The following is a 22,847-nucleotide window of genomic DNA, read 5'->3' as shown; positions in this document are numbered from 1 at the left end:
AGTGAAATAACAGTTTTTGTTTAGCTCTCCACATTGGATCACACTGCGCACTCAATTTGGAAAACTAGAAGATTAGTCCCCCTAATTTAGGAAAACTGAATAACCTTGTCCAACGTTAATGAGTGGAGCACCACTACCTCCCACTCCCACGACTCCAAAAGAGGAGGAGAGACCCAACAAAATACCAAAGTTTCAATAGATAAAGCTGTAAAGAGAGTAGAAAAACATAAAAGAAGCAGAGAGAGAGAGAGAGAAGAGCTACGCTTTTCCGGAGAGAGGTGGAGAAAAAGTTGTTGCTGGACATGCTGTGATGATGATGATGATCGTGATGATGATAGTTTTGATACCCCCATTCTCAAAACAATTCCCCCACCTCCCTTTATCCTTTTTTTTCTCCCACAGTCCCGGTGAAGAACAGTTTTCCCTGTTTTTATTGCTTTCTCTTACCTTCGCCTCTCTTGGTTTAATTTCATATGTTTAGTCTATGAAGAGAAGTGGGAGAAGAAAGAGCTATGGAGCATAATTGTGGATGCTGGAGTGCGATTAAACGCGGAGTAAAGGGAGCCTGCAAGCCTTCCTTATCCAGAGAAAACGCTAACACTCTCCCTAGAACTAGCCTTGTTTACGATGCAGGTGATTCTTTCGTTGTTTGCTTTCCGTTTTTGGGTTTCTATGAAATTGGACGCTTGTTTGTTCCCACCCAGGAATCGTTCTTTTCCTTTTGCAAAATGAGCACAAGTCCAACTTGTTTTAGCGATTTTCAATTTTGATCAGTTTGCCTTTCATAGGGAGGTTGTAGGATCGCTTATCAGATCACGTCTGCTGTCGTATTGTAGCTAAGTATCGTCTCATGCAATCTTGGCCAGGAATTACCAACATATTCTTTCCGAAATTGAGATGCTCTCTCTCTCTCTCTCTCTCTCTCTCGTGTTCTTATTGTCTCTTTCTTTTTGCTCTTTTTCCCATCGCTCAGTGATGAACTCAACGATACTTTTTCCTTTTTTGTTTACTAACTCAAAACTTTTGTTTTCATATTTCCTGATTCGTTCCTTTTACTTTCTTCTATTAATAAGTTTAGTTATTCATTTTGCATCTTTTAAGAACAGATGCTTCCGGTCGTATAATTTTATTTAGAAATTTTCTGTTGTATAGTTCTTCTCAGTGAAGATCTCCAAGGTTAGGAATATTAGATTTCGAAACTGTTTTTGGTGGACAATTAAATACAAAAGACGGTTGATCATCAATGACTAGTTCTCAAGCCCTACCTTTTAAGTCATAGGTTTCCTCTGTGCCATATTTCTTCTATATTTCCTACTCAATGAACCTCTAATAAGTTTTTAAGTTTCTTTTACCAAGGATTTTAACCATTTCATTTTTGAAACACAGCAACTGAGACCAGATACTTGAACGCCAGCAACAGAGAGCTCTGTGCTCCAAACGAAGTTCAGGTGTCAGCTGACGGCATCCAACCACCCAAACCTGAGGGTAGAGAATTTCCTCAGTTGCTTCAATTCACTTTCCAAGAGCTCAAGTCCGCCACTGGGAACTTCAGACCTGATAGCATTCTTGGTGAAGGTGGTTTTGGGTTTGTCTTCAAAGGGTGGATTGAAGCCAATGGTACTGCCCCTGCAAAACCAGGGACAGGTGTCACTGTTGCAGTCAAGAGCTTGAAGCCAGATGCTCTTCAAGGCCATAGAGAATGGGTGGTGAGTGATATTTTTTTTCCTTGTACATAATATTAATTAAATTAATAATTAAACCTCTCTTTTTTCGGTAAGAAATCTTTTAACCTCTCTGAAGCAATATGATTTAATCAGATTAATGGTTCTTCAAATGCAGGCAGAAGTTGATTTTCTTGGGCAGCTTCACCATCAAAATCTAGTTAAACTTATTGGCTACTGTATTGAGGATGATCAAAGGCTTCTTGTTTATGAGTTTATGACACGAGGAAGCCTTGAGAACCATCTTTTCAGAAGTAAGTAATGTGGTAATGTTTTGTATTCAGCATATGGATTTTAAGCCACAAGAGTTTTTCTCTAGAGTAGAAAGAATAAAGCTATCTATCACTCTCTGATTAGCTCTCCATTAGAGAGGCCTAACATCAAATGGATGCTCCATATATTGGCTACTACTATTTTCTGACTCTTTTCCTGCCTCCCGTCTTTAGAAGATTTTCGTTTTTGTTTGCCCTCCACAACCTTTATTCTTTCTATGCTACAGTAAAAAGGAAGATTCTTAACCTAGAAGCCTTCACCACTGTGATAGGAGATATGAGACCAACTTGCTTCCTTGCTAAGTTCCTATTACAGATACCAAACCAACTTGCTTGCTTGCCAAGTTCCCATTAACTGATGTTTTCCTTATGATTTTTATTTCAGGATTGAGAGTTTGTCTATATTTTCAGGTTGCTCTGGAATCAGATGGGGTTGTATCTAGCTCCAGCATTGTTAAAGCCTGAGCGCTTTCTTGCCTTGTGGAAAAACATTTTGAAATTTTTTTGTCTTGCAATTTCATAATCAATCTGTTGGGATGAAGTTATAGAACACACAGAAACTCACTTCCAGTAAAAAATCACTAGTATGACTTCATGTGTGATCCCTTGGCTCTCCACCAAATTTTACATTCTTCAATTCATCTGTCTTTTAATATTGAGGTTGGAGGTTTATATTATTGACTATCCATTCTCAGGCTATATACTCCCTACTGTTGGGAGTTGAATATTGGACCTGTGGATGTAGATGAGTTATGATGCAGCACATTCTTCTTATAATTTGTAAATAAGAGTCAAGGATTTCCAAAGAAGCAGAAGCTGTAACTTTATAGGGTGTTGGAGGCCCTGGCTCCCAATCCTTATTCCAGAAGGGAGTTCCTTAACTTTATTCCTTTGCCTTGGAAGCTATAAGCTGCGTCTAACAAGATAGGAATGTTTGTTCAATTGCCAAATTTATTCATGTTAAAAGACACCCACGTGTGTAGGGGTGGCATAATTAGTAAATAAGGAGAACTTTCATAGAAATATCTTAGAATTGTAATTATACAAACTAGTGTATGTCCTCTTATGTTTTTTTTCTTTTCTTTTTTAAGCATATAGCCCTTATGGCATTGTAGTCATTGTAAACACCTTTCCGCAATTATAAATATAGCCTCAAGGCATGGATGGGGTAGAGCATTCAAACCTCTTCCTCTTGGCTCAAATTCGTCCTTACACCTCTCTCTCTTTTCCTCTTCTTTTTCTCCCCTTGGTTTCTTCTCTTCTTTCTTCCAAGAGCTATAGAGCTCCTCTCTTTTCTCTTTCCCTTGAGATCTCTTGTGTTTATGTGTTGGCCTTAGAAATCAACATGGTATCAAAACGGGCAATCATTTGACATGGAAAAGGAGAAGAAGATGGAGAAGAAATAGAGAAGTAGAAGAAGAAGTACAAGAAAAAAAGTAATCAAATTTTATGTGACTAGAATATCCAAGTATGGGGGAGAACAAAATGAGAACATGATGTGAACAAGAGCAAGATGAATCAAAGCAAGGCAATCAAAATTTCTTTTTCAAGCCACACAAGACTAGAATTTCTTTTCAAACATACAAGTTTCTTGACCAAGATATTTGCAAAGTGATGTTATAAACACCAGCTTGATAGGGAGTATTAAAAGACACCCATATGTGAAAGGGTGGCATAGCTAGTAAATACGGAGAACTTCCATAGAGACGACTTAGAATTATAATTATGCAAGCTGGTGTATGTCCTTTATGTCTTTTTTCTTTTGAAGTATGTAGCCCTAAGGGTATTGTAGTCATTGTAAATATCTTCCCAAAACTATAAATGCAGCCTCAAGGCATGGGGTAGAGCATTCAAGTCTCTTCCTCTTCTCTTAAATTCGTCCTTACACCTCTCTTTTTTTTTTTCTTCTCTCTTTCCCTTGGTTTTTTCTCTTATCTCTTTCTCTTGAGATCTCTAGTGTTTATGTGTTGGCCTTAGAAATCAACAATTCAGCTATGCCATGCCATGTAGTTTTCTCCTTGAAACCAAAGGTGGTTTGCTTAGTAAATACAGTATCCAGTTTGCAACAAGGGACGTGGAAAGCTTGAGCATCTTTATTTTAGTTTGAGAGAGCTATTTGTTATTCTTTATCTTGTCCTGGCCAAGGGTCTTTTCTCTGGAGTACAATGTCTGTTATATATTCATATTCTGTTTCAATAAAGCAAACTCTTTTATTTAAAAAAAAAATTAAGAGAAGTTCTCTTTTGCCTATTTGAGAGTTATCAAGTGCATTACAGACATCCTTGGTTAGTTCAAAGGTCAATGAGTATTCTCTTAGTTGAGGACTAAGAGGAGGTTAAACATAGATCATCCAAACATGCAACTACAATTTCTTTAAGCATACCTCAACTCCATTTGAACTATGAGTGAACTTGGAAACCTGTAATGCCTGCATCAAAACCTATTCTATAATAGCCCTTTATATAATGGAACCCAGACCTTTTCCAATTCTAATGTAGAATATATACAGGATAGAATTTTAAGTAGTAAGAAATGGTGGTTTCACATAAAAAGGCTTTATTGAAATAAAAAAGATAACAAAGAAAGAAGGGTGTGTGTGATCATGGAATTAGGAAGACAGCAGTCAACTCTTATGCAAGCAGAGGAAGATCCAGATTAGTCATTATAACCTCCATAATCGATAAGCGGTTCTCCAAGTACTAGATTAGGGCATGTATGGTCACTTCAGTGGTGTGCTTGCTATGTATTAGTGATGGCTCCATTTTCATCAAATTAATATCTATACATGATGTGTATGAGACTTGAGTTCTTCTGACCCTTGGTTGGAGTCTGTTTTCTACTCAAGCTGCATGATTTTCTTTCTATTGTGAAGCAAAAAACCCAGGCTGTCTGTTCCCCAATCAAGGAAGTAGTGCTGGTCTATCAGAATATTTCGCCTGTTTAGCTCTGTTAGTAACTAGAAGTCCCCGCATCTGCTGTGGGTTTGGAAGATCTTTGACCTATATGTCCAGGAAGTAGTTCTTCTTACAATCACTAGTCGTTTTGTATGGAACTAATGCAACCTATTTGAAATCTATTAAATACTGATAAATTGGTTAAACAGCTACTTTTTTTGGGCTAAGCAAGCTACCGACTTATTGAAATTTTGCATGTAGTTTTCTAAAATGTGGCTCTGTTGACTGTTGAGGAGCCTTAATCATAGGCCTACACTTGATCAAACTGACAAGGTGCTAATATTTGCTCATATAAAATGTGTTCATTACTTCTGCTAGATTGTGACACAAGCAAATGCAATTCTTGTTTCCTATTTAATGGATGAATAAGCATAGAAGCGTATGTATCCTCTGGCTACTATTGAACTTTTGTAGGATGTGGTATTATAATTTGGAATAGATTTTAGAATTTGATTCACCTAACACTGAAGCATCTTAGATGAAAAATCATATATATTTTGAAACCTTGTGTTCTCTCCACTTGTTTGAAGCTATCAAACAAAAAGCTGAATCTGTTGGTTTTGATGCTCTATCTTGAGTTTGGGCTTGCTATGGCATGTTCAACAAGCTATGACATGCTCTTTTAGTGGCTAAATTTAGAAAGTGCCTGAGCTGATGAGGCCTCATAGTCTTCACTCAACAAAGCAAAGTGTTTCATACACAAAGTATGACATATCAGATTTGCGCGGGCCACAAATCTTATATTGAAAGCACCATATTGTCTAGATTTCAAGAAGTGTCACTGATATAATTGCTAGAGCTTGAATCAGTGTTATTAGCTTCCAGTTTTGAACTCTGTCATTTTTCTAGGAAACACTAATATAATCTAGACTTTACTTTGCCTTTAGCATGAACTCGAACCAACCTTGAGCGAGTTGGATTAATATCTAAATCTCCGAATAATTCCTGGGTCAAGTCAAATTAAATTTTAAATGGGCTCCAGCAATGGAAATCCCGTTTCATCAATGTTCCTGACTGTGGCATTATATTTTTATAGCAACTGTTCAGCGTAAGAGCTTTTAAAAATTCTTCTGCAACTCTTATGACTTCCACAGGGGCACTACCTCTTCCTTGGTCAAACAGAATAAAGATTGCACTAGGCGCAGCTAAAGGGTTGTCATTCCTTCATGGAGGTACAGAACCGGTCATCTATAGGGACTTCAAGACATCTAATATTCTCCTGGACTCCGTAGGTTGCACTGCCTTGGACTTGTTTATCTTCCAGTGCTTTTCCCATTCTGCCTTTGACAATTTTAAACTTCTCTTTGTAGGATTACAATGCAAAGCTTTCAGATTTTGGACTGGCAAAAGCAGGGCCCCAGGGTGACAAAACACACGTATCAACAAGGGTTGTGGGAACATATGGATATGCTGCTCCTGAGTATGTGATGACAGGTATGTAATCGTCATAGATGTGACAGGTATTTAGAAGTTCGATTATACTGAATGTTGGAAGGTGGAACTTTTTCTTGACTCCCTTCCACTCATACTGCACAGAATCGTCTTCTTATCCTTTGGTTTTTTATCCTTCTGCCAAGGGTATGACTGAACTCCATATTTTATTTTCTATTGAGCAGGGCACTTAACATCTAAAAGTGATGTCTACAGTTTTGGGGTTGTGTTGCTTGAGATTTTAACTGGTCGGAGATCCATGGATAAGAATCGGCCAAGTGGTGAGCAAAATCTGGTGGCATGGGCGCGTCCATGCTTGGCAGACAAAAGAAAGCTATACCAGTTAGTGGACCCTCGACTGGAGCTTAATTATTCAATTAAAGGAGTGCAGAAGATTGCACAACTAGCCTATTACTGCCTAAGCAGGGACCCTAAATCTCGTCTCTCCATGGATGAAGTTGTTAAAGGTCTAACACCACTGCAGGATCTAAACGACTGGGCTATATTGTCTTTTCATCCTCGTTCATCTCAACTGGGTCGACGCAAGAAAAAAGCAGATGGGACGAGGCAAGTGACTCATGGACAAAGGAAAAACATGAAAGATTCTCCATTAAACATGGGTTTGCAGCATTGTAGATAATGACACCATGGTTGTACTTCCCCCCGAGTATCAAGAATATGCCTGGCCTGTCAATCCGTTTCCCTTAGCCGGATGTGATAAAGTTGGGGCCTTGATACTAAAAATGTATTTGTTAGGCGATAGTCTTGAGTTGTGTACTTGCAGTTATAACCGAGCTCCCAGAATTTAGATATCACTCGTCTCTGTTACTAGTTCCTTGAATCTCAATGCTTGAATTCTCATAACACGGAGATCCACCGACCTGTTTGGCTATGCTTCTTATGAAAGCCCCGGGTGAAAGACATATATAACGGGCTGAATTGTGATTTAAGATCCTTGTCATCTATTTTTATGAAACTAATTTTCTCAATTTACTTATCAAAATATTAAATATTTTTTTACTAAAAATTTTCAATGAATCTCCCGTCTACACTAACCCTTCAACATCGAGATAAAATAGTGGAAAAGCAGAGGCGACAAGGTAGGACGATGGAACTCTCCTTCTCAGGTCTGCATTCGTTTTCTCCATCACAAAAGAGGCAGGAAGGATGGAAACGGAGTGCTCGTGAATCGCGACGAGGGTAGCGAGAGGAGCTGTCTCCACTCGTGATAACGGCGCCTAAATCAACTTTAAGCGACAAATGAAGGTAGGGACGATGGCTCTTTCCAGAGGAAAAAAATCAACTTTCCCCTTCTCTTGCAAATCGCAACACAGAAAAAGGCAAGCTTTCCCGACTGTTGACAGTGACTAATCACAAAGCCCTCTTTACACATATCACAGAAAGACGGATTTTTTTCTTTTTCTTTTTCTCACATCTGTCTTCTTGAAAGCCGGAAGGTTGGATCCACCCATGTTCCTAACCTCCCTTGGATAAGGGCATAGCGCCACTGCCACATATAATTTTTGGTGGAGCCCACTGGATCAAGGCAATGATTGCCCCTCTCCACTCAACAGTCGAGCTTACGTTGCTCGCTCCTCACCGCAAGTTTCCTTCCCAGGAGTACCGGGATTCCGAAATGTATTACGATCAACCAGTACGTTCCGATACGGCCAACATTACCTTGTCTTTACCATTTTTTAGGACAATAATGTATCAGCCATATAATTTAAGTATTAAACTATAAAACTCTCGGATGCAAACAGTTGCCGCATTGCAGTTACCACAGAAAGAAGAACGAGGTTCGGGATTCACACGGAGGTCAGGGAGTCCTTTGATGAATCCATGAAGGACGCTGCATATACCTTTCTTTGTCTCCAAGCTAGCGCTCTTGAGCCCAGATTGCTTTCTCTTGTGGAGATCTCGATTCGGTCGATCGTTGAGAGGTGAGGCCACCTTCCTGTGTTTTCGATGGTTGCTGTCGTTCACGGCCTAACTGGAAACAGAGCTCCGGAGCCGTCCTCATGGGAGAAACACATTTATTGTAGAAGGTTTGACAATGGCGTTCTCTGCTGCTGCTGTTGCCTTTCTCTACCACGGAGCTCTTTCTTCTTATGCACCCACCAAGGTACGTTCTCCGCTGCCTTACTTTTCTTTCTCTTTCTTTCAACAATATTCTTTTAATTAATCAATTATACATGTATATCACACAGTGGCAGTGTTTACAGAGTTTTGGTTTTTTTTATCTGATTATATCTAGCTTCAGTTCTTTGTCTAATGTTTGCTCTTCAATCTTGGCGAACAACTGAGCGAAGCACAGGTGTTTCTTTTATTCGCTTTCATTGTTGCTCTGACGGTGTCTGAGTTGCAAATTTGCCCCTATAGCTCAAAGAGAAACCTTAATTTAACCGGTAAAAGATTTGAAAATAAGAACCAACCAAAACTATGAAAACTGAGGAAAATAAGCCTCTTTTCTAGTATTTGTTCTCCCTTGCATTAGTGGAAACAGACAGGTGTGAATTGGCGTTCAAATATTTGTACACTTATAATCATCCCTTGCAGCGGCTAAGTGATTTCCAACTTTATGGGTAGATTCATGTTTTTGATAGATGCTTCTACCTCTGTTGTATCCAGAACTATGGTAAAATTTGGTAAAACCTTCACATGTTTCTTTTATATTCTTTGAATTGTGAAACTCTTTTTCCTGGTGACAGTTCACAAAGTTTCTGCTCATACCTTTGCAACATAGAAACTGATCGTTACCTTAACCATAGAAAAGTATACCTTTTTTTGTGAAATAAACATAGAAAAATACGAATGAAAGCATTATACTGCCTCGAAAGTGATGAACTACCTACTCTTGGAGGAGGATATTTCTTCTGTAATATGAGAATTGTGTGAAATATCGAAAATGTTTTGTATTGACCTGAAAAGTCACTAATGGAATCATCTCAAGTTATTTTGTTTAACTTTTGGGGGCCACAAAATTTGCATTTGATTTATTATTTATGTTCCATTTTAATGCATTATGAATGTGTTTGGAATTGGAGGGTGGCTCCCTGCCTCCTTCTATTTCTGTTCAAAGGGTATCTGGTCCTCCTCCTTTTTTTAAAAACAAAATTATATATATGATAATTTAAACCAAAAGTTTAACATGAGCAGCTTAAACGAATTATTTCAAAAATAAATTTCTTTTTTGAATTAACATACTTATTTTGATTAATATAAGTAATAATTATGGTTGTTAATTCTATTATGGATAATTTTTTAATATAATGTAATAATTATGATTATTTGATGTAGATGATTCATTTATTAGTTTTAATTTATTTACAATCATAATAACTCAATTATTATGAATAAAATTCATTTATATGATAGATATATTAATATAATAATTTTTCTGTACTTTTTATAATAACTACTTATTTAGATTAAAATGATACTCAGGACAATTCTTTAACAAATCAAGTTTAGTACACTAATACCAGATTTCTTTTATTTAGATTTGTCTATAAAATTCTAGTGGTTACACTAACTCTAGAACATTTACCAATGACAGAATTCCAATATATGAACTCCAGTATTGCAATTCCAGACACACACACACCTACTCCTACTAGTTATCAATATTGAAATGTACCTCTATAGCAAAAGATTTTCGTTGTATGCAAGTATGTTCTATTGCTTGTCAGATACTAGTACCACTCTATTGTTTTCATGGTTTCATGGTGCTTGGAGAATGTAGTGGATGTTCAGACATAGTTTGGCTTTTAGTCATTAGGACTTCTAATTTGTGGTCTTTTAACATAAAATGCATTCTGCAGCTCTACTATCCAAGGTTCAACTGGGGTCACAGAGTCTTAGTGATTGGTGGCACAGCGAGGAGGAATATCCAAATTCCACACAAAATCAGATCAGTTCTAGATAAACCCAAGTCAAATATCGGGAGCAGTGACAATGAAGCATTGGATCCTGCAAGGATTCTTCTTGAAAGACTATTTGCACAAACCCAGAAACTTGAAGAACATATGAATAAAAATTCTCATGTTTCTGAAAATGAAAAGTTCTGTGTCAATCTTGAAGTCTTGGAATCAGACCTTCAAGCTGCCTTGACTTCTTTGAGAAAAAAGGAAGAAGATCTTCGGGATGCAGAGAAGAAGGTCTTGCAGGATCATACTGAACTAGATAGAGCAAAGCAGGAATTGGAACAAACAAAAAAAGAAATTGCTTCAGCTTATGCTAAGCATGAAAAAATGGAGGAAGAGCTGAAGAAAGCTAATGATGATCTACTTTCTCGGGCTAGGCAAATTGAAGATTTGAAACTTCTTGTTGAAGAACAGGATCTGGAGCTTAAGAGTGCAAGATCAGCACTTTTGGTAAAAGAAGATGAACTATGTAAGCTGAGGAATGAATTAGTAATAAAGGAGGCTGAGGCAGCACAAATTGCTACTGACCTCAATTCTAGAGATCGACTTCTTGTTGAAGCCAACCATATAATTAAAAACCAAGAAGTGAAACTTCAAGAACTTCATGAGTTACTAGAAGAGAAGGAATGTGAGCTTGCAGAGTCAATGGAATTGAGAAAAATTGAAGAAGAGAAGCTAAAACTGGTTGAAGCTAATTTAGAAAAGCGGACTGTGGAGTGGTTATCTTCTAGGGAAGAACTGAAGAGATTGGCAGAAGCAGCATCAAAAAACATGGCTGAAACAGAGGAGACCATGAGATACTTTAAAAGGGTAAGGTCACTTCTTGCTGATGTCAAGTCAGAGTTAATTTCTTCTCAAAACTCTCTTGCCTCATCTTGCAAAAAAATGGAAGAACAAGAGGAGCAACTTCAAGGGGAAATAAAGGAAGTGAATGAGCTGAAACTTGCGGTTACATCTTACACAACTACTTTACAGGATACCCAATTGGAATTGGAGAGTGAGAGAACTAAGCTAAAATTTGAGGAAGCTCGAGTTAATGAGCTTGAAGTGCAGATATCTGCAGAAAAGGAACTGGTAAGACAACTAGAAGAGGAATTGAATAAAGAGAGATCTTCCTTGGAAGAAGCAACACAGGTGAAAGTTTTACTCCAGAAAGAGCTGGAGCAGAAGAGTCAGGAATTCAGTGAGATACAAAGTCTTCTTCAGGTTAAAGAGTCTGAGCTGGTGGATGCTAGATTAGAAATCCAGCATTTGAAATCTGAGCAGGCTTCGTTTCAACTGAGCCTTGAAGAAAAGGACATTAATCTTTTGAGTGCTCAGAAGAAACTGGAAGAAGTAAATTGTGAAATTTCTGAGTTGAAGAAGCTCATGACTGGCAGAGAGGACCAGCTTATCCAAGCGACAGAAAAGCTAAAAGAAAGTGAAACATCTCTTCATACAGCACGGTGTCAGTTGGATGATACAAAGATGAAGTACTCCAAAGTTGTGTCTATTGTGGAACGAATCACCCAACTGACGAACCAACTTGTTATTTCAGGCAAGGATGAGGAGGACAATTATAGCCTGGAATATTCAGAGGAAGAAAATTTTCTTCTTACAAAATTTGAGCAACAGTTATGGAGAGAAAGACAACTGGAGTTAGAGCTTGAGAAGATAAAGGATCAATTAAGAGTGAAAGAGAAAGAGTCCATGGCGGCAGAAAGAGCTCTTGCCTGTAAAGCTGAGGAGCTCAAATCAGTCCTACATAGACTGGATATGAGAGAGAAAGAAACAAATAAAGTAAAAGAAGAAATGGATGGACTTGAAAAACTTTATGAACTGGCACAGGAGAGGATTGGGGGGAATAGTATTGAAGATCTGGCAATTGAGAAACTTCGGCTTGAAGCTGCTCAGTTAGAAGCAGAAGCTGCTACAACTGCACTTTGCAATCTGGCAAATTTGAGTCAGGAACTTCTGAAACAGACAAACATAACACTGGACCTTGATGGAAACGATGATGCAGATATCTCGCTCAAGGAGGAGGGAATCAATAAAGGTCTAAAAATGGACCTATGTTTTGAGGTGGCCAAGAAAGAAGTTTTCCATTTGTCTGCTATGACAGAACAGTTTGTAAAAGAGGCCGGTATAATTAGCACCTTAAATTAAGTCAGACTAGCAGTGATGATAACGTGTGTATTTCTTTCCCTTCTTGTTCAATTGAAGACAAGTCAAGCAGGTACGTCTAACCTAACAGACTGGTCTACTTATGGTACATACATCTTATAGTTAGAGTTCTTATCATTTAGACTACACATCAAGGGACGAGTTCCTGAATTCTATGAGGAAGATACATTCAGAGCGCTTGGGTAGCATGGAGAACTTCCATGCAAGTATTAGTTTATACGAGAATTCCCTCTCTTAATCTTCGGGAAAACAACCCGGTTCCCCTACGACGAGGCACGTAACAAGCTGCTTTCCTCATCACCTATCATTTCGCTCCAGCTCCAGTTCCTTCTAGTTCAGGTTACTCTGTAAAGGTCGAGGCAGATAGACAAATAGCTGCTCCCAGGATCGTGTGTCAGTAAAAACTTCATGGTCAAGGTGCTTACATCAGATTAATAAAATGTTATCATAGATTTAATTTTTATTTATTAATAAACTAAAAGATAAATTTTAATTTGTGATAAATTAATTAATATTAATATTAATATTAATCAATTAATAATATGAAAATAAAATAAATAAATAAATATTTATTTTTATAATAACTACTTAATTCACTTTCACTCCACGATGAAAGGAAATTCACTGACTAATAGGCCCTTTTTAGTCATGTCTGCATCAAAACAGTGGATCGTTCTAATCCGCCGCACACCCACACAACGCAGACGGGAGTCTTTCTTTCTTCTGGGCTTCTGGTCCAATCGTTGGACGAACAACAGAAAACTGCAAATGTTAGAACAAGGGCAAATATAAAGGGGAAAGCAAAAAACAGAATACCAAAGTTTGGACATCAATCTGAAGATTAAATCGCTTACAGCCACACTAATTAGTATCGTATGTAAATGACAAAGATGAAGAGGTCGTGCTGTTCTTTTATATATTACAGTGTAGAGCAGTATGTAGGAATGATAACTTATTTACAGCTGCTGGACATGTCCATCGGACAGAGTCGCAAGTTATAATATTTACATAGATAATCAGATACCCGCCTAATGAACTTACCTAGGAGTAAAAATATTAGCCACCGATGAGGGAAGCCAAGCGGGGTTGCCGACGTTGTGACCATCCTGTCCCTGGTCCTCTCCCTGCACAGAAGCCGTGATACTCTTCCTCCTCCTCGGCCTGGGTTGCTGCTTTGGTTTGGACCGCCTCACATTTTTCCCAATGAACATCCCCAACTTCAAAGCTGTAAACAAACCTAAAGCTATCACCAACGGTCTCACAGCCCAGTGGAAGTCCTCGAGATGCTGGTATTTCTTCACCCATCCAGGACATGTACTAAATGAAACCAACACCACTTCTGCGGGGTCAGCCAAGAAAGTGTCATCTTCTCCAAAAGCCAATCTACCAGGGAATTTCACAATGAGACATCCATTTGGCAGAACCTGTGAAACCCTTCCTGTTGCCCACTCTCCACCTTTCTTCCGGGGCCACAAAAACCGGGGATTAACTACAGTGCCCCTGAGCCTAACAAACTGGCCTACAAAGAAAGACTCTGCCATCTGGAGCTCCGAACAACTTCCCTTCCAAAGTGTCTCTAATCCAACAACCCCTGCACTCACTCTTCCCTCTCGGTCAATTGAATGAATAATCCCCACAGGGGAAACCTTTTTATCTGCTGTCTTAACTCGTATCCAGTCTCCAGTAGCAAAACCTGATGTCACTCTCTCTAACGTCGAGGAATGGACTCGCAGAGGATCATGGATCCCAGGAACCCTCGCTAGGACAAATCCATCAGTATCTAAACCAACTACAATTCCTTGCGGGATATACATATTTTCCAATTTGCAAGAATTTGGAGACTTTCTAGAACGTACAGAGTCACCTACTTGCAGGAGATCCTTGGAGAGAAACCATTCAGTGTAAGCATGGTTGCCAGCGTTTTGGTTGATTTTCTCACCGCTTCCAAGACGTATCCAACCATTGTCTCCATAAACTGCATTCTGTGAACTGCAAAGTTTGTTATCATTTAAAAGTTAGGTAATATAGGAAAAAAACAGATTTTAAGAGCAGTAGCAACTCCAGCAAGAATGGATTGTGTTTCACCTCCATGCAAGCCCTTGAATTCATTCTCTTCTTCATAATGAAGTTTCCTTACATTTCAAAAAAAAAATGAAGTTTCCTTATCATGGTGTTCAAACAAAAATTCCACCATGAATGAGTGCAGAGACGGAAAAATTTGTTGCAGATCACTTTCAAGATGAGCAGAGAACTGATTAATTCCCCGATATCCATAGTGTGAAATATATCATGGAAAATGACAAGATTGTGGAGTTAAAACTTTTCAGAAGCAAAAGATCAGTTATCAGATTCAAATGGAGGTCCATATTAAAATAAATAAATAAATAAATAAGAATAATAAATCAAATGAAGGTAAACAAACAGCAGTAAAAGTCAGAGCCAATTAAAGACACACCGGTTTCCAATACAAAGAAATGCATCAAGTCACAGGTAAATATTGCACAGGAATCACAGGGTGGATTACTGCAACCAAACTTTCCACAGGAACTCTGAAGAAGTAAAGCAGAGAAATAAACCCATATGATACTGCCTTGATGCCTAGGTAGAGATCAGTAAGATAAGCAGGATCAAGGCTCAATTTAAACTCTTTGGAACTCATGTGAAGCACAAAAATTACCTTGTAAATGCGTGGAATATATCTACCATCAAAGGCCGATTTCTAAGGTCATACTCAAAGCATCCAGCGACCGCATTTTCCACTGGAGGAGGTAGACCCATGGGAATTTTTGGTCTTTCCTGCTGTTTTACAACCAAGCGATAAATCTCTTCAGGTGATTTCCCACACCAAGGACGGACTCCAGTCAACATCTCTAGATTACCACATCCAAATCCCCACGAATCAGTTTCATATGAAATTGGACCTCCAATATGTGGTTCCCACTGTTCTGGAGCCATATAGTTGGGTGTTCCAACTCTAAGAATCGTATCTGACTTTTGCAAAGACATTCCAAGTAACAGTGATGGAATCCCAAAATCCCCAATAATTGCTTGATCGTGTTCATCAAAAAGAAAGTTGAAAGGCTTGAGATTAAGGATCAGGATTTCCCTGGAGTGAAGTTCCATTATCCCCTGAGCCAAGTCAACTCCATACCTGTAAAAATTTTAACATGAAGTCAGCAACCTACGCGAATTATGTCAGAAAGGACAGTTCAGAATCCACAAAACATGTAAAGAAACTTAAATTTTCACATGAACACAGAAACTACACTGGTTTCCTGACTAGGTAGGGCAACAGTCCAAAAATTCTCATGGATTGAAGAATTAGATGAGGCCAAACACTGGATTCTAAATGATCACTTTAATTCTATAATTGAGGTCCCTAAATGGACAGAATTTGGACCGGCATGAACTAGGATTTGAATGCTTCATCCCCAGAGTTGAACCTCAGAGGTTGTGACTGGTTCTTTTTCCCTTTCTGTATTGTTAATGGAAGAGAATCAATATGTGCACAGACAAATGGTAAAAACCCTCTCAAATCTAATGTTCTGCCACTATCATCAACAAAAAAAAAAAAAAAATCCAGAAAATACATTCATGTCACCTCAAAATATCAGATAATGAAAGTCTGCCTCCTTTAGAATGAGTCATTTTGTCGCCCAAAGATCCCTCATAAAACTTTATCACAATGCAAATCTACAACAAAATACAAAGAAAATCATACACTTAGACTTTATTATAAATCTACAATTAAAAGCACAAAGCAAACCATACTCCTGTACTTAGGTAATTTTTGCAATTTTAAATACACGAAAGATGCCTAAGATGCTTGCATATGATAAAGGAATGACAGAAACAACCAATGTCTTAACCTTTTCGTTTATGATGGAGATACCATGCAGAAAGCAGACTCCTCGTAAGTCTCTGCATTTGAAGAATACATCTTCAAATTTTCTCAAGAAGGTTTGCATCTGATCCTCTTTTAAAGGATGTAACATCTTTACAGCAACTTCGTGGTGTTCATCATAATCTGCAGTAGATTGATGATGGGTTGCCATCCAAACATCACCAAAGGGTCCACGTCCAATCCTGTGACTGAGTTTCAAAACTGCAGGATCAATCCATGGCCTAATATTATGTGGTGGTACAACATTTTTAACTTGATCTACATCCTCTCCCAAAATCTCATAGTCGAAAGCTTCCATGGATGGAGATGCACCGATTTGTCCAGCCATTGGCCCTAAGCAGACGAGTCAGAAAACAAACTGTTCTGCTCTCCAAGCAACTGATGGAAAGAAAAACAGATTAGGTGAGTGAGCCACAAAAGCAGGCTTCTGTAAGATACCACATAGCAGGCTGTAAGTTCAGGAAATAAAAATCCCATGCACCTTCTGTGCTGACAAAAGATACTGGTATACGAAATATACTAACTACATAAAAGAGAAAGAAAACATTATAGAAAGCATTGAGTGAAAATAATTTTGGTTGGCATGAACTTGAATAAAACCAAACCAACAAGCATAATAAATAACATATTTTTATAAAAATACATAAATAAAAGAATTTTACTTAAATAGAAGTGCCAAACAGTCAAAAGAGAGTTTTAAATTTGAAAAGTAATATGACTTTTGTTCTAAACAAAAAGTTTGCATACATTGTAAATAGTGGAAGCACTTATGAACAAGACTAGCATATGAGAAGATGTTTCTCCGAATCGTGGTAGAAGGCAACTATATAAAGAGAGGAGTCTTCAGACAACAAAGAGAAGGAAGATAGCGAAAAAGAAAAAAGAAAATCTAACAAATAAGGATGAAAGAGTTTCTAGTTAGTGTTGGAACACAAAACTTGACTTCGGTCAATCAATGTGACACATCAGAATAACTATTCTTTATAGTAGAGCATGAAAATCATTTGGATGCATGGCTTCAGAATCAAACAAAAAGAGTAAAATAAGTCCCTCCCAAGAATGCCAATACTGAAAGGAGGAATTTCTGGATTCTTTGCACTCTCCATAGAAGAGGATGGCAAAGATAAAATGTTAAGATGGATATGCACAAAAGAAGGAAGGAAAAAAGTAGGTTAAACAGATCAGATTTTTCTCTAAATATTCACAATAGACAAAAAATCTGCGTGCATTCTCAATAGACAGAAAATAAAGCAGTTGCTTGAAAGGTTTTGAACTCTCCAATGAGACCCAATACTACACCAACTGGAAAGGTTTTGTTGATGTCTATTTAGGGACCAGCACTAAACAGAATTTTTCAGCAAAGCAAGAAAGAAAGTCAGGAAAAAGTAAACAATGTAGCCAAAATTATTGAAGGAAATGGCTTATGAAATAGAGAAGACAATTTCACAAAGAAGGCAACATTGACAACCAAGAAATCTCAGAAAGCACTGCCATGCAATTTCTTATTTGGTAAATAACATATAAAACCCTGCCCTTGACCTCCTTCCATCTTGATTATTTTCGAATAATTGTCCATTTTGCACCAAGCCCAATTCCTATTGAAATTGTTGGAATTTTTTGCAAGCAGTGCATTTGAAAATTTGAAATTATTTCTACATATGAGAGACAGAAACTGCAAACTTGCTGTCTTTCTGTCTAACTCATAATATATGCACATATATCCTGCAATTTTTATGCATCCACACTATATCATGGATGAAGTACCCAATTGGCATTCATAGAAATTTCACATAAAGACTCGTAAGCAAACATTAAAGTGGATTCAAGTTGCCATTCCAGTTGGTCCTGATGATGGAGGCACTCACTTGAGTTGCATTCATTGAAAAGCAAGAACATTTGTTTCAAAGAATCAACATCTATCATTGAGGCTACAAGCATTTTTGTATGTCTTGGTAAACAGATGATAAAAACAGAAACAAGAAAAAACAATGGATTCAACAAACACTATGTGGGTTACCAAACATCAGTTTAAGACAGATTACTAGATTCAGTATCCAGATTAACTTAAGATCCATCAGAAAGACATCTTCATCCAAATTTTGTTTTTTTATAAGTAATGAAAATCTTTTAATTTTTAAATAAAACTGTACTGGAGGTTTTATTCAGCTGTAAGTAATAAATGCAAGACCAAATACAACTAAATTCATGCAGTAAATGAAATTCTTTTGAAGCTACTACGAAATACATAACAAAGATATAGTAGAATGTGTGAGAAGAACTCACTGAGAGATAATGAAACTGGAACAAAGTGGTGATGTCAACTAATTCACGAGGTAAACTTAAAGAACTCTAACTTGTGTAGAGTATCTACAAATTTCCTGCAAGAATTTGATAGATTATATTATCAGTATAGGTAGTGAAAGAGAAAGATGGAGAACAATTACAACCAACCCACAACATTACACAAGGATGATCCCTTAAAAACTACAAAATGGAACATGATCTAACTTTTTTTTTTGTAGTATAACCATATCAAGTTGTTTTCTCTTTTTATCCTTTGTTTTTTTGTGTGTGTGTGTTATGGCCGTGAGGAACCTAACTTGGGATATGGGCGTTAGGTTGGGTAAGCCTAGTATGGGATAAGTTAAGGGTGTATCTTTCTACATTCTAGCAATTCAGGAGTTTTGGACATATTGGCAAAGTAACTAATACAAAGAAAGCACCATGTCTAGTGTTAGAATCCTGAAAGGGGCAATATAAAAAAAAGGGTTACTTGATGACAAAATGGAACATGATCTAACTTTTTTTTTTGTAGTATAACCATATCAAGTTGTTTTCTCTTTTTATCCTTTTTTTTTTTTGTGTGTGTGTGTGTTATGGCCATGAGGAACCTAACTTGGGATATGGGCGTTAGGTTGGGTAAGCCTAGTATGGGATAAGTTTAAGGGTCTATCTTTCTGCATTCCATCAATTCAGGAGTTTTGGACATATTGGCTCAGTAACTAATACAGAGAAAGCACCATGTCTAGTGTTAGAATCCTGAAAGGGGCAATATAAAAAAAAGGGCTACCCAATGCCAAATTGAGAGTCAACATAAAAAGGTAAATGAAAAATGGCTACCTAGTATGCAATGAAAACTGTTACAGAGTAGGCCGATGTGCACACCAGCTGGAAGCACGGAAGATTGTTATGGGGTTGTAGTAGTGTCAGTTTGGGCTTCAGCATTGGAGATTTTAGCATATTAGCTTGCTACTTTATATTCTATTTTACTGATTGATTAGCAACACATAGTCTTTTACATATAACATATCTAAAACGTCCAAATAAATTCTCCCACTTACTAAAAATAGGCTAAATTCAACTCAAAGTTTCTGGCAAATCCTTCGAAAGAAACACTTGCCAAGAACTATTTAAATGTCATTCTGCCTTTTATCTTATCTAGGAAATTTTTAGTTGTGTCTTGCACTCTAGCAAAATGAAAGGCTTCAGATTTCATACAGCAAAAATTAGTTGAAAGGAAGGCTCTTGTTATATGAAAATAATGGGTATGCTTTAAGCAGATCGCTTGCACAAAGCATGACCTAGAAAAAGGAAACCTCCGAATACTCCAGTCAATTGTTGAAAATGCATAAGAACTGAAAACTAAAGATGGAATAAGAATTTCCTGCATAAGACATTTTATAAACCTTCATGAGAAGACCTGAAGGAAACTAAATTCTGACTCATTCTCAGAAAAGGAACTCCACGAGAAGACTCAATTTTATTGTTCTCCCTGGACTTTGTCTTAATAAAATTTAGAAATTATTCTTCCAAATGCACCGCCTTAGGATCATGCTACTAGAAAGATGATTTACATTGAATAAGAGAACTCACATAGGTCAGAGTTAAGTCAGAACAATCTGAGTTTCCAGGCACAGATGTATCAGTTAGCTGACTATTCAGTAAGAGTAGGTATCAACTGGTTTTGAAGTGTTATCCATATGAGTAAGGGTATTGCTCCTCCTTGGTAAGAATGCTTACATATGAAATGATATATACCAAAAAAAGTTTCACCTCAGAAAAAGCAAAATGGAAGATGAGCTGGCAAACTCTTTACCTGTTTTCCTCAAGCTATGTGAAGAAGTTGCAGCAATCTCTGTAGTTAAATCGATAGCCGGTCCATAGTTTTATGTTTGATTAGCGCATTTCAGACTAGAGAATTATTCTCTGAATATGTAGTTCATTAGAATGTATTCCGTACCATCTAGAGACCACCAAGACAAATATCACATTCCCTATCTCGTGCAGCTACCCAAACTCCTTGAAAATTCCAATATAACATCTAAATTAAAAAATAAAGTAACGGAATAGTACTACTTTTACATAAACACAACGCTTATTGTTGTAACAAAGGTGAAAAATTTGCCTTTGCATCATCCTGGTGAAGGACCTAGAAGCACTTCCAGCATGTAATACACATGCGATGCATTCAGTTAATAGAATTACAGACATTAACAACTCAAAGGAGAACGCATAGAATAGTAATTCGCCAGAAATCTGAAGAAACCACGCTAAAAAATTAATAGTTACACTGGAGTGAACTTCGGTTTAGTTAAACCTCTGAATATACTCTCATAATCAGATGTGAGTTGTGCTATATTGCCACTCACAAAACAAAGAAACAAATTTCAGTAGGATAAACATATAACAAAAAGTCCAGTAAATTGGAAATATTCACCGCTCAAAAACTAAGTAATCTGCATAAAAGACGAGGGAACCAAGTTTTTCAGATAGCTGCCAAAAAGACGAATTCGTACTTAGCAAAGAATTTCTACAATCGACAGCTAGCTCAGGTACTCGATTTTTTCTTTTTTTTTCTCCCGGGGTTACAATGAAATTTAAGCTGATGGAATCATAAAAGAGAGTCGGATGCGCACAAAAAGTAAACTAAAGCTACACGAAAAGAGAAAGAGAAAGAGAGCGAGAGAGAGAGAGAGAGAGAGAAACTTACAAAGAGAGAAGGAGAGTGCAAAATCGACGTAGATAACATCCATGTCGACGAATTAAAGAACAAGGTAAAGCAGAGGCTCTAAAGATTCCGATCAAGAATCCATATCAGCCTACGAAAATTTCGATCGTGTTGGAAGCGAAAAACTCTCGTGAAAGAAAACAAAAGAAGGAAAGAGTGCAAATACGCCAATAACTGGCTCTAATAAGAAAAAGAATCACTTCCCTCGGAATCTGCAAACCACGAGAAATGCGAAGGGCATATTTTTCGTGGCGTTCAAACAGGGCCTGTGGAGCCCAAAAAAATAACGAACAGAGACGCGAAGATGCGAGCCGTCTACTGCTAATTAACTTGGACTGACTTCTCATAATATGGACTCTGACACGCTTGCTGCAGCAAGTAACGCGTCATCTCGAAACCGCTACACGTGGCAGTATAAGAAAGTTGCAAGAGTGGTGTTAGATTCTTTCTAGGATCGTTGAGGACCTGTGGTGTGTACGTGTGGTGATCATCGACCTTGCGTAAATTGCTAAAAGACACTACTAGGCTTCCTGCGTGTACGAAATCGAAATCATGGGTCCAGTGGCCAAAGCAGGGAAACGGCCTCGGCGGATCAACGGAGGACCACGGCTGCGCCTTAACCAGCAAAATGCCAGGAAGACAGGTTCATATTTTCATCTCCTCGACAGACATGGGATTACGGAAATTCAAAGGACATGGGACGTGGAAAAACGCAGAGATTAACAAAACGGAGATGGAACGGGGATATGTTGGGTTTAAATCGAATTTATGTGTATAGGGTAGGGACTTTCGGATTTTTTTGGTCTTTTTCAGGTTTAGGGTTCGAGTATCAACCTGAATCGTGCCCACTCCTAACCACAAATATTTTGTTCCTCGTGTAAAGAAAAAAGAACTCCAAACATATCCCCTCATGCATATTAAATAAAAAGACAATGAATATAGATTAGTAAAACTTAGGTACTTCTCCATTACAATTCTCTTGTTATATTTTGAACTATGTCTCCTTATTTACAATATTTTCTCATATAGTCATATAATTAAGATTTAATGAACGATTATGATCTTTGTAGTTATAATAAATAACAAAAAAAAAGTAAAGTTATTATTATGGTTGGCATGGAGTCAAGCGAAGTTCGAACCTATATAGGTTTGAGCTTGGCTTGATCATAAAACTTCGAGTTTGAGCTTAGTGTTGAGTCTTAAATTGAACATGAATTTGAGATAAAAAAATTATAAATGAGTTCAAGTTCGAGTTCGAGCCAGATTCAAGCTCAACATATATTTAAAATTACAAAATTACAAAAAAAAAAAAAAAACGGTGAAGAGTTTAGCACCATTGAATTGCAAGCTATCAAATAACTCCATCAATAGTATTTTATTTTATTAACAAACAACAACATCAAATATTGAGGAACTAAAAGGGTTAAATGACCAATCATCTTTGAGGATTGAAATAAATAAGAACAAC

The 22,847-nt window shown here is 37.5% G+C and overlaps 3 protein-coding genes across 4 annotated transcripts; 2 read left to right on the top strand and 1 right to left on the bottom strand.

Annotated features, from left to right (window-relative positions):
* The first annotated feature begins 225 nt into the window (after window positions 1–225).
* Window positions 226–7,286, top strand: LOC137945377 (serine/threonine-protein kinase PBL34-like). The gene is made up of 6 exons (XM_068791248.1): window positions 226–633; window positions 1,387–1,706; window positions 1,840–1,975; window positions 6,042–6,175; window positions 6,258–6,381; window positions 6,564–7,286. The coding sequence occupies exons 1-6, from the start codon at window positions 513–515 to the stop codon at window positions 7,016–7,018; spliced, it is 1,290 nt and encodes a 429-aa protein (XP_068647349.1). The 5' UTR covers window positions 226–512; the 3' UTR covers window positions 7,019–7,286.
* An 883-nt stretch (window positions 7,287–8,169) lies between these two features.
* On the top strand, window positions 8,170–12,589 carry LOC137945375 (uncharacterized). Its single transcript, XM_068791244.1, has 2 exons — window positions 8,170–8,503; window positions 10,203–12,589. The coding sequence occupies exons 1-2, from the start codon at window positions 8,435–8,437 to the stop codon at window positions 12,447–12,449; spliced, it is 2,316 nt and encodes a 771-aa protein (XP_068647345.1). The 5' UTR covers window positions 8,170–8,434; the 3' UTR covers window positions 12,450–12,589.
* A 712-nt stretch (window positions 12,590–13,301) lies between these two features.
* Window positions 13,302–21,542, bottom strand: LOC137945376 (protein KINASE OF THE OUTER CHLOROPLAST MEMBRANE 1). 2 transcript variants are annotated; one of them, XM_068791245.1, is made up of 6 exons: window positions 21,362–21,542; window positions 18,655–18,749; window positions 16,337–16,749; window positions 16,069–16,160; window positions 15,145–15,618; window positions 13,302–14,456 (listed from the first exon to the last, which is right to left on the bottom strand). In XM_068791245.1, exons 3-6 carry the CDS (start codon window positions 16,697–16,699, stop codon window positions 13,505–13,507), a joined length of 1,881 nt encoding a protein of 626 aa, XP_068647346.1. In that variant the 5' UTR covers window positions 16,700–16,749; window positions 18,655–18,749; window positions 21,362–21,542; the 3' UTR covers window positions 13,302–13,504. The 2 variants fall into 2 exon arrangements, with proteins under 2 accessions (XP_068647346.1, XP_068647348.1); XM_068791247.1 differs by lacking the exon at window positions 18,655–18,749.
* Between the last annotated feature and the right edge of the window lie 1,305 nt (window positions 21,543–22,847).

Source organism: Aristolochia californica, unplaced genomic scaffold (genome assembly GCF_029961685.1).
Source record: "Aristolochia californica isolate CCGP_79_NKW_82.1479 unplaced genomic scaffold, dmAriCali1.0.hap1 SCAF_12, whole genome shotgun sequence".
Lineage (NCBI taxonomy): Eukaryota > Viridiplantae > Streptophyta > Magnoliopsida > Piperales > Aristolochiaceae > Aristolochia > Aristolochia californica.
The sequence above is the reverse complement of the archived record's forward strand: the minus strand, read 5'-3'. Positions and strand labels throughout refer to the sequence as shown.